Genomic DNA, 12,596 nt, shown 5'->3' on the forward strand with positions numbered 1-12,596 from the left:
ATTTTTCAGTTTTCGGTGGACACAACATCTTTATTTATTTTTATGTGGTGCTAAGGATTGAACCCAGTGCCCCGTGCATGCCAGGTGAGCGCGTTACCGCTTGAGCCACATCCCCTCTAATACTTTCTTTTTATCCTGGCCCAGATACATGGTAATGAAGAAAGCCAGAGTACTAGCCATAGAATCTCACTACCACTACTTCCATACTAACCACAGAATCTTCAGTACTACTACTACTTCTGCTACCTTCAGTACTACTACTTTAGTACTGCTACTAGTTCTGCTACCTATCTATCGATGATAGATAGAATCTATCATTCTACATATATATGGAAACAAAAGTTAACCAACAAAGATCACTTATAGTAAAGGACACTTTGCTAAAGAAATAGGTAAAGTTTTTTTCTTTTATGCACTATAGCCAGAAGAACCATAAAAATCTGACCACTAAAGAATATTCAAATATGCATATAAAGTATGTCCTACTGAGTTTTTTGAAAACTTTTAAAGCCCTAATACAAAGTCCATATGTTGGTTCTTCCATGTCACTCTAGTTCCCTAACAACTTCTCCTGAAGGCAAATGTGAAATTACATTTTAATACCTATGATTTTTAACTATGCTAAATCATGCCTCTGAAAAACTGATCTACTTTTAATAAGGAGTGAGTCTGCTTCTCCCTTTACTCCTACACAGCAGAGCCTTTACAGCAAGCAGGTCCAGCTACTGACCTACGAGAATTTCCATTTCTCCCACATAGCTACAGTTGAATGTAGAAGCAGTGCCATGAGGCCATCGTCCACTGTGAAGAGCAGGATGTACTCTGCTAAGTCACTTCATGCCATCTTGTAAAACAGTACTTTTGCCATAAGCTACACCATCTTAAGTTTAAGTGCTGAGGTGGAATGACTATTTAAAAAAAAAAAAAAAAATTCATCACCTTCCTAGCACAACCATAAGGTATAAACAGATAAATACATTAATCATGCTAATAAAAATGACCACCCATGAACTTATCAAATTAATCATAAGCACATGGATGCATGGACATGTCATTTCTATCAGAAAAACCAGGCCTATGAGCTTACAGAACATGCCAGACCACCAAATAATGCAACCCCCTCAACTTTAGACCCATGAAAGTAGGGGCATGCCCAGACTGGACACAATAGCATCCTCACCCCATCACCTAGTCACTCATGACCATTCTTGCCCAGGAAAACCGCCACAATGACAAGCCTCCTAATCTCTGTCCTCAGGTTTTAGCAGAGTATGGTTTCTCCTGCCTATGATGATCATACAAGTCCTATTCCAAGATGACATCTCAAGTGGTTACTCCAAGTATCCACTATGAAACTGCCAAATGCCTACACCTTAACCTAGAATAAGTTCTTGTACTTTAACAGCACTGTGTCATTAATAAGTTCTTCCAATTGGTTGGCTGGTAGGTTCATAGTCTTATCTGACCACCTAAAGTGACTCCTTGCATTTTTATCTGCTTTCTGCCTTTGCCCTCAGTTCAGCCTTCTAAATTCATGTAGCTGCCTTAAATCTTTCTTAGCCTTCCTGCAACCTAAATATATATAAATATATATATATAAATATATATATATATACACACACACACATACATACACATACACAACACACACACACATAAATATAAATATAAATGTGCAATTATAAAATTGTGTAAAGTCTAATGTGTGATTTGAGTAGTATAGATATTAGAAATTAAGACTGGAGCTAGGTGTGGTGGTGTACACCTGTAATCCCAGCAATTTGAGAGGCTGAAGCAGGACAGTCTCAGCAACTTAGTGAGACCTTGTCTCCAAAGAAAAAATTTTAAAAAGGACTGGAAATGTAGCTCAGTAGTAAAGCACCCCTCAAGTTCAAGCAAGAACCTGTGATTGCCTGGCCTATGATTACCAACTAACCCACAAATATTCAGTGAATTGCCATAAATGAAAATGATATAACCTGTAAATGTATTGTTATTCAACAAATTCTGACATTGTGGAAAGACACAATGTGTTGTTCTATGTCAATGACACAGCACGTTCATGACATCCATGATCATTCACTGGTTTAGTGATGGTTTCCCAAACAGCAATCTAGACATGCACAGATCATTTAAAATCCTTCCTCAGGAAAACTACCAAATACTACATGACATAGACTTTAACTTGTTTGCTCTTAGTCATTTAAGTTCCTAAGTGAATAATATAAACTGATAATACCAAAACTCTCCCACACATTCTATGTATACCTTTTATCAAAAAGCGTATAAGAGGTTAGGGATATAGATCAGTAGAAAAATTGTCTAGCTTATATGAAAACCTAGGATTATTCCCCAGCACTATAAAAGAAAAAGAAACAGGAGGAAAAAAAAAAAGAAGAGGAGGAGGAAGACACAGGATAGCAAATAATAAAGAACAATTTAATTAGAATCCAACAAATTCAGGTTCTAGTAGTCTTAGTTCTACTTAATAGAAACAAAAATGCAATAACAAAAATTAGGCTATGAAATGAGAATATTAGAACAGATGAAATGAAAAGATCTCAAAACTGTAAGATCCACTGTAGCTAGGTATAATTTTAAAAGCTAGAAACTAAAATTATGAAACTTCTCTGAATAGATGAGATCACCTTGATTAACATAGAGCCCTAAACAGTTTGCAGAAGTAGCAGTTTCCATATTCTCTCTTTCAATTTTATTTTGCTGTACCTATTCTTTTATTATTTTTCTTTCATAAGCACTCCAATGGCCCTCAAGATTTCTGCTTGAACAAAAAATATTAGAAGTAATAGCATCCTCAAAAATGTCCCATGTTATGGGGCTCAGCAGTAGAGCACTCACCTAGCATGTGCGAGACACTGAGTTTGATCCTTAGCAACACATAAAAATAAATAAAATAAAGGTATTGTGTCCAACTACAACTAAAAAAAAAATTTTTTAAATGTCCAAGTTAGATAGATAGTCATTATTCAGAATATTTTATTTTTACAAAATAGAATCTCACAAACATTAAGTAAACTATAATATGGCCTAAAAAATGTTATTAAAGTTATTAAGTAAAAAAAGTAACAATAATGTTGCATATCTAGATTTTTTTTTAACTATAAGAATATAGGATTTGAGATACTGACATGAATATCATACTACCTGGTGTAAGCAAAGATTAGAGATGTGTATCCCCAGAAAGTAACTTGTGCCACTGTACCCAACTGCCAGTAACTTAATAAGCTATGAAGAAGGGCTATTGCCAGGGTATGATGGGACTCCTAGGATCCCTAGGATTCACACTATTTGGGAGCATTGTAGAGAATACCCCATTGTGTACCTTCAGTCTTAAAATATATAATTTATGAAGGTTCACTGACTCAAGATGTTTGGTGGTAGAATACTACAGGTATGCTTCACTATATTTAAACTAGTCTTCTATATAAATATCTTTAAGCTTTTACATTAACTAGTATTTATATTAAAATTAATATATAGAGAGAGGCACAGTGGTGCACACTTATAGTCCTAGCTACTCAGGAGGCTGAGTCAGTGCATCACTTGAGCTCAGGAATTCAAGATCAGCTTGGGCAACATAGCAAGACCCTGTTTAAACAAGAATAGGTTAAAAAAAAAATTCAATAATGAAAACTACACAATGAAAAAGTATTCTCCCCCTACCACCGCACCCCAATACTACTCCCATGAGGGTTAACTTCTAACAATAATGGTATGAGGAGAACTTCACTATTCATATTTATGTTTTATGTAAAAAATAATTTCATCATGTTAATAATACTAATTACCTGACTATATTTCTGTATTTTTATTTTCAGTAAGTGTTTTAGGCAACACATACCTACACAGCTCCCTTCTAAGTATTCTCATATATTCCTACATAGTGCAAGCAAAGAGATTAGCATTAAGGTTTCTGATCATCATGAAAGAAAGGTTTTAGAAACCTCTAATTGTTAAGATCATTTCAATATATATCCCTGGAGTAAGTACTATTTACTATATCTCAAAATAAGTAAGGCAGTTCTAAATTCAACCATAATTTTTTTTTTTTTTTTTTTAGAGAGAGAGAGAGAGAGAATTTTTTTTAATATTTATTTTTCAGTTTTCGGCGGACACAACATCTTTGTTTGCATGTGGTGCTGAGGATCGAACCTGGGCTGCACACATGCCAGGCGAGCGCACTACCGCTTGAGCCACATCCCCAGTCCCTAGGATAATTTTTTGATCAAATTAATTTCTTTTAAATCCTCCAAATATGGCTACCTATATGTCATAGAGATTAGAAATCATTAAGATATATCAGCAGTCAGTTTATGGGTCAATATTTATTCTTTAATGTCAGTTATTCTACTTAATCTACACCAATACAGCACTAAGCAGTAGGTTTAAGCACTTTTTAAAAGTGTGTTATTTTCACACAGCCTAACTGGTTACAACTAGACTCTGAGGGGGGTTTGTTTGTTTGCTTGTTTTCCTTAAGGATCCCGTGATACAATTTTTGCCTGAAAAGGTAAAAGATCTAAGAAAGGATAGCCCTGTAGTGCTAGAATTTATCAAGTTTAAAGTATACTTTGGATAAACTTGATTTAAAATGAAAGCAGAACCTCCAAAATAAGCTTTCTATTCACTATATGGGCATATTCTTATAAAGACCTACTCAAGCTACATAACAATAAAATATTTATTGTAGCGTTTCTACTTCCATAAAAGGGGGTAACTCTGGGAAATAAAATAATTACTTTGGGAAATCTTAAGGAGATAAAACAATGGCCATATTTAAAGTTTTCATAAATTGATAAACTATAAACTGCCTACTCAGCACTACTTGGAAAAAAAAAAAGCTGCCTATACATTGCACAAACCAAACTACTAAGTCACTGTATCATAGAAACTTACACACCAAAGTGAAAAAAAAAAAAAAAAAACTTTGAATATTCATTTCACAAATCAATATATTTGTAACTTAGGCTAAAAAAACTTCATTTCCCAGGTCACTGCCAATGATTTCAATTTAAAATTAATTACAAAAAAGAAACAAGTCTAGCTGTTTTTCATGAATAACCTCAACTTAATTATGTATTGATTCAACTCAGTTCCCACATTTAGACCAAGTCTTAACTAAAAAGGTAGCATTCCATAACAGTCAAATATCAGCAAAGTAATGGCATAAGAACAGAATCTACTTCATGAGTTTCTACAACGAGATAAACATTAGCTGGGTGTAGTGGCACACAACTATAGTCCCAGCTACTCGGGAGGCTAAGGCAGGAGGATTGCAAGTTCAAGGCCAACATGGGCAACTTGGCTAGGCCCTGTCTCAAAATAAAAATTTTAAAACGGAGAATCTGCTAATAGAGCACTTGCCCGATATGTTCAAGGCCCTGAGTTTAATCCCCAGTACTCCCAGAGAGAGAGAGAGAGAGAGAGAAAGCATTATTAATCTATCATTTCTCATTTAATCAAGGACCCCGTTTATGCCAACTTCCCCTCATATCCTTGCATCACTTTTTCTTTCTCTATTGAATCATTCATCAACATTATGAACACTTTAAAATCTCCCAGCTGAGCCCACAAAAATCTCCCAACTGAGTTCTAGCATAGTGGTGCACACCTGTAATCTCAGGGACTTGGAAAGCTGAATGAAGCAGGAGGAGCTCAAATCTGAGACCAGCATCAACAACTTAGTGAGACCCTGTTTCAGAATAAAAAGAGTTAGGGATATGGCTTATTGGTAGAATGCCCCCTGGGTTCAGTCTCCAATAATTCTCCCTGATACATTCTCAAACAGTTATTCTCCTATTTCCAATTTACAGCAAAATTCACCCTTCATCTCTCATTCTTTCCTGAACCCACTCCAATTAGCTTTCATTCTTACCACTCTAAAGAAATTGTTCAAGGTCACCAGTAATCTCCACATGGTCAAATCCATTTATCAATTCTCATCAGTCCTCATTGTACTTGACCTACTATAGGCAGCATTTAAAAGACTTGATCTCGGGCTGGGGATGTGGCTCAAGTAGTAGCGCGCTCGCCTGGCATGCGCCGGGCACTGGGTTCGATCCTCAGCACCACAAAAAAATAAAATAAAGATGTTGTATCCACCGAAAACTAAAAAATAAATATTAAAAAAGCCTTGATCTCTTTCTATTCCTTGACACATTTTTCATCTATTCACCTCCTGGAGATACCACACACTCCTGGTTTTACTCTTTCCTCACTGCTCTTCCTTCGGGGTCTCCTGACCTCTAAAATGGTGACTTGGATGAGGGGGTTAATCCATTTCTTTTGCCTATCTTTATTTTATGCCTGAAGCAACCACACTCTGCTTAGACTTTAGGAGTATAAAGAAACAAAATCAGTATTTCTATTTCAATCAAGGCCCTTCTTCTCTGTACTCCAGATTCATATACCCATTCCTTACTTGAAATCTCCACTTCAATATCTAATGGACATCTCAACAATAACAACATCAAAACCAAACCCTAGATTTTATATAATCCCTTCAAAATCTACTCCATCTTTCCACTTGTCTTACCCTTATTTTTTAGTTATAGTTGGATATTCAGAGGCACAGTGGTGCACAACTGTAGCCCTAGTTTCCAAAACTTGAGTCATCTTTGACTCCTCTTTTGTGTTGGTCCAACATTCTAAATATACCTGTAATACACAGCTTCTCCTCACCTCCACCTCTAGCCCCCCAGTCAAAGCCATTTCTGTCCTATTGTAATAAGCCTCCTGAATTGGACTCCCTGTTCTCACACATTATGTCTACAAAGCAGCAAGACTAATTCTTCTCAAACCTAAATCAGATCACGTCATTCTACTGCTCAAAGCTTGTCATGACTGCATTATCATTCAGAATACAAACCAAAGTCCTAGGACAATCTCAAAGTCTCTTCATGATCTAGCCCCTTGCTGCCTATCTCATGTATACTCTTCCCTTTGTACAGGCAGAGTATCTCTTACTTATCTCATGCTTGGGACCAGAATTGTTTCTGATTCTTTCAAATTTGAGGAAATTTGCATATGCATGATAAAATATTTTAGAGGTGAGCTCCAAGCCTCAATATGAAATTCATGTATGTCTTATACACACTTTATACACATAGGCTGAAGGGTTTTGTTTTATTTGCAGTACTAAGAACTGAACCCAGGACCCACATGTGCTAAGCAAGTCCACATGTGCTAACCAAGTGTTCTACCACCAACTTGTTTTTTTGTTGTTGTTGTGGGGGTTTTTTGTTTTGGGGTTTTTGTTTGTTTGTTTTTGCTTTTTTGCTTTTGGAAGACTTTAAATTTGGGGGGGGTCAAGCTAAATTGTTAAGGCTGGCCTCTAACTTGCAATCCCCCTTGCCTCAGCCTCCCAATTAGCTGAGATTACAGGGATGTACTACCACACCCAACTCTAAAGGTAACTTTATACAATATTTTCAGCATGCCTGTGTCTTCACAACTCGATGCATGAGGTCAAAGTTTTTCTTTGGTGGCATTACATCAGGGGTCAAGAGTTTCAGATTTTGGATTTTAGATTTCTGGATTAGGGATGTTCGACTGGACATGCTTCTTCAACTATAATGACAGCCTGCTTTCCCTTAAACACACTAAACACACTCCTCTCCTGCCTTAGAGCATTGATGCTTGCTTCAAGGGATACTTCTCCCAGGTATATGCACAACTTGTCCACTCATATCATTCAAAGTCAAAAGTTACCGTATCAAGGAGCCTTTTTTTTTTCTTTTTTCTTCCATCTATGTAAAATAGCAACTCCCTATATACACTGTCACTCTGAACCCTCTTATTTGCTTTACTAATCTTCTTAGCACCCACCAGAACCCAACATAGAATAAAATTATTATACTGTTTTCTGCTTATCTTTCCCAAGTACTGACACATAAGGACCACAAGAATACAACACTTTTTTTTGAGGGGTGGGGGGAGTCCTGGGGATTGAATTCAGGGGTACTCAACCACTGAGCCACATTCCCAGCCTTATTTTGTATTTTATTTAGAGACAGGATCTCACTGATTTGCTTAGTGCCTCTCCATTGCTGAGGCTAGCTTTCATCCTCCTGCCTCCACATCCTGAGCCGCTGAGATTACAGGCATGCGCCACCGTGCCCAGCTAATAATACAATTTTGATTTATTCAAAAAGCAGCACTAGGATAAGCAACTAGAATTTAGTCTGTTACATAGTTGCTGAATGACTAAGTCACAGCAAGTCATTTTGCTAAAAATTATTAAAAGATCCACTCATTTAATTTTTTTAATTAAATTTAACTTAATTGCTGGGTTTCACCCCCAGCACAGCCCAAAAAAAAGTCACTCTTATTACCAGAAATAAATTTTGAAATTACTGCATTTAAGGAATAAAGCAACTAATTCCTTTACTTTTTTAGTTTATATGAAAATCAGAGGAATTGTGAAAAATATAATATCTTCAATTTATGTTATAGATACTCATTTTTTATTAATAATAGACATGAAAAGTGTTGAATAAAGACCCTTTAAAACTTACGGTGCAATAATGGCTCTAGCAGGTCTTTTTGTCGACTGTACTTGTGAGAGCCAACCTTCTAGCTGTGCATTCAGCTGCGGTCCTATAAAAACACAAAGAGTAAAATTGGAGTCAGCAAAGCAAGGTCCTACAGATAACCACGCATGGCACAAAGCCCTGTCTGAATCTATACAGTAGGAAAATACCTTAGTGGGCAGTGGATCACCAGTCTGGATGCTAATGTTTGAATTTACCAATTGCAAGGTCTCCAGCAAGCCACATAAGGTATTGATTAAACAAAATTTGTTTTTATCTATTTACTATTTACAACTATCTTTATTTCAGAGCAACAACAATGTGATTTACAATTTGAGGTGATATTTAATCAAAATAGAACAGAAAGCAGAAGACTAACAACATAAAGAAAAAATAATTAACTGAAATATATTTTAGAGTATCAAAACCTGCATTTAGTTGGTCACTGAAATGATACCTACAGAAGCATTACTCCCACACTCACGAATCTTTTCTTCCATCCCATTTCAACACTTACTCCCATGATCAGATTATTAACTAATAACTACACAATCTCAAAAATCTCAATTTCAAACATCTCATTATCTTTCCTTCCTCTCTTTCCAGTTCATTCCCAGAAATCTGTTGACTCTAACAGATCCTACAACTTTCTTCATCCTCTTATGTTTTCACTTCTGACCTAGTCTGAGACTTGATAACCTATCTCTGTACTCATTCCTTAATCTATAGCCTCACAGCTTTGTTCTCGTCTCCCTCATAGTCAAAAAATAATTTAAAATCAACTTTCCACTAAATACAGTACTCCTACCTGAACAATGAGACTGAAGCAAGAAACACAATAATATAATTTTTTTTGGTATGTTTGTTTATTTTTGTGATGCTGAAGATTAAACCCAGGGTCTCACACATGCTAGGCACACACTCCACCACTAGATTACATTCCCAGTTCTATAACTTTAAAATTATAACCAGAAATTTCAGTCAACCCCTAGCAATGCTCGTTAATCATATCACATGAACTTAGTTAATTTGCTCTCTCATTTTTAAGATGAAGAATTATAAACCAGGTGTGGTAGTGACTTCCTATAAGCCCAAAAACTAGGAGGAGCCCAAGTTGGAGGACTGTCTGGGGAACTTCCCAAGACACTGTCTCAAAATAAAATTTAAATAAACTGGACGAGGCAGCATACTTTTAATCCCAGAGACTCAAGAGGCTGAGGCAGAAAGAACATCAGTTTGAGGTTAGCCTCTGTAATTTAGACGCTGTCTCAAAGTAAAAAGGGCTGGGGACGTAGCTCAGAAAATAGTTGGCTCCTAGGTTCAATTCCCAGTACCACACAAACTCAAAAAAGAGAGAGAATGAATTATAGATTCTTCTTTCACCCTCAGCCTCAAATACCTCTTTCTTCATCCCTTTCTCAGTGTCAGGAGATAAGTTTTTCATTTTGTGAAGGCAAAACAATCAAATGTAGGATAGCCAACCATTTTTATTTGCCTAAAACTTGCCCAGTTTTAGCACTTGAAATACTGCTTCTTAGATCTCTCAATCCTAAACAAACCTGGGTTATTAATGACCCTCAATTCAAAAATAACCTCTTCATCTACAGCCACTTATTCTGTTTTCCCTCTTGTTCCAATTTCAAATTGCCCTTGCTCCTATCAAAAGCCAAACACATTCCCTACACACTGAATTCCACTGTTTTTCTTACTCAAGAATTCTGCTCCCATAACTGTTCCTAGTCTCCTGCATCAACCTTGTCCTTTTGTCCTTGATCATTATCACTAGAATGCAAATATACAATACCAGCATTGATCAATTTCCCTTCAACTACCACCCATTTCTTTGACCCCCTTTAAAATAAATTTCTTTGAAGGGATGTCCTTATCTCCTTTCCCCGCTCCCCACCCATTTTGTTTTAAAATTTTTAAGAAATGTGCTGTCCAGCTGAACCCAAACTTTTGGGCTCAAGTAATCCTTCTGTATCAGCCTTTCTAGTAGCTGGGGCTACAAGCACATGTCACACATGTCACTGCACTAGCATTTCTTTTTAAAATTTTAACCATTAAATATTTAAACATTACAAATGAATCTAGATAATAGTATAACAAGCACCCAAGTACTCACTGCCCAAATTAATTAAATCTTAACATTCTATCTTATTAAGATCTTGTTCCATTAAGAAATAAAAGTACTATTGGCTAATTTCATTTTTGCATCCCTCCACAGAGGTAAACCACTTTCTGACTTTGGTGTTTATCATTCCATTATACTTTCACTGCACATGTATCCATAAATAATATGTGCTATTTTTTCTGCATGTTTTTAAACATCATAAATATAACATATAATCCATCTACAACTTTAAAAATAATATTTTTAAAATTATTCAAGCTGATACACATGTAGTTCAAGGTCATTTGTTTTCAATGTTATATAGTATGATTTATTGTAAGAAATACACCAAAATTTATCTCTTTACTCTTCTTTCCCCAGATACTTTGGTTGTTTCCAACATTTCATTGAATAGACAATACTACAAGTAGTGTTAAATTTCTCTAGGACCTATCTAGAGTATAAACACTAGCACAGAAGATATGCACATCTTTAAATCTACTAGAATTTTCCCACAAATAAAAATTTTAAATATGAAGCTTAACTCTTTGTATACTTTCCCTACCACCCCCTTTTCTTACAGCATTTTTTTTAATTTATTGGTTCTTTTTAGTTTTATATGACACCAGGATCCATTTTGATATAATTATATAAGCACGGAGTGTATCTTATTCTAGTTAACAGTCTCATTCTTAGGGATGTGCATGATGGTGAGATTCATTGTGTTGTTTTCATATGTGTACATGGGAAATTTTTGTCAGACTCATTCTACTGTTTTTCACCTTGGAGCATTTTCTTTCTTTTCTTTTCTTTCCCTTTCTCTTCTTTCCCTCCCTCCCTCCTTCTCCCCCCTTCCTTCTTTCTTTCTTTCTCTGGGTGTACTTAACCACTGAGTCCCATCCCCAGCCCTTTTCTATATTTTATTTAAAGACAGGAACCCAATGAGTTGCTTAGGACCTCTGCTAAATTGCTGAGACGGACTTTGAACTTGTGACTCTCCTGCCTCAGCCTCCCACTGGGACTACAGGTGGGCACAACCATACCTGAGAGCATTTTCTTTATGACACTTCTGAGTTCTTTCTGGGGCCCTTAGAGAGGTATGTATATCTGTTTAAAAGCTAAGTGAGCCTTCAGAGCCTTCAGCCAGCAACCCAGGATTGTTTCTCAAGAATCTACTAGCCATTTCCTTTAAATGAGATCAAGGAGGATGATGCTCTCTAGCTTCCAGTTTCTGTGGAAGTATAGAGACCTAAGGGGCAGGCCACCTTGCTTCAAGTTGCAAAATTTCCTATCATAAAGATCATTTTCCTGGGCTGGGGCTGTAGCTTGGTGGCAGAGCACTTGCCTAGCATGTGTGAGGCACTGGGTTCCATCCTCAGCACCACCTAAAAATAAATAAATAAAAATAAAGGCATTCTGTCCATCTATAACTAGAAAAAAATTTTTAAAAGATCATTTTACTTAGGATAAAAGTCAATTAGTCAGTCACCCCAATTATCAAGTGAATTTAACATGAACTGTGACAAATGGTTTTATCCAGTCCTCTTGAGTATAACTGTTTATTCTGAGAACATGTATGTAATGGGTCATTATCTGCTTGGCTATATATAAGAGTGAACTTTCTCTTGGTCTTTGAAATCTTTTAGCAGACTGCCTATGATGCACATCACATTCCAGTTTAATGCTTATTCAATAATAAATTGTTTCCTTTCTCTTCTGCTTTTGAAGAGAGATTTTATAAGGTAGGCAAGAGACTTTGGTTTTAATTTTATTTCTCCAACATAAGTAATATTAAGTTCCCATTTTCCTTCACCCTTACCATTATTTCAAACTTTCAGAAATTTTTTTTTTAATTTTTTTTTATTTAATTTTTAGCTTTTTGCGGACACAACATCTTTGTTTGTATGTGGTGCTGAGGCTCGAACCCGGGC

The 12,596-nt window shown here is 36.1% G+C and overlaps 1 protein-coding gene across 1 annotated transcript in view; it reads right to left on the reverse strand.

Moving 5' to 3' along the window:
• Memo1 (mediator of cell motility 1) overlaps positions 1 to 12,596 on the reverse strand; it is a 111,580-nt gene that overhangs the window by 50,349 nt on the left and 48,635 nt on the right. The window contains exon 2 of the mRNA XM_027933459.2: positions 8,538 to 8,619. Within this exon, the coding sequence (XP_027789260.1) occupies positions 8,538 to 8,619 (82 nt within the window). The remainder of the gene's footprint in view (positions 1 to 8,537; positions 8,620 to 12,596) is intronic.

This window comes from Marmota flaviventris, chromosome 14, assembly GCF_047511675.1.
Source record: "Marmota flaviventris isolate mMarFla1 chromosome 14, mMarFla1.hap1, whole genome shotgun sequence".
Classification (NCBI taxonomy): Eukaryota; Metazoa; Chordata; class Mammalia; order Rodentia; family Sciuridae; genus Marmota; species Marmota flaviventris.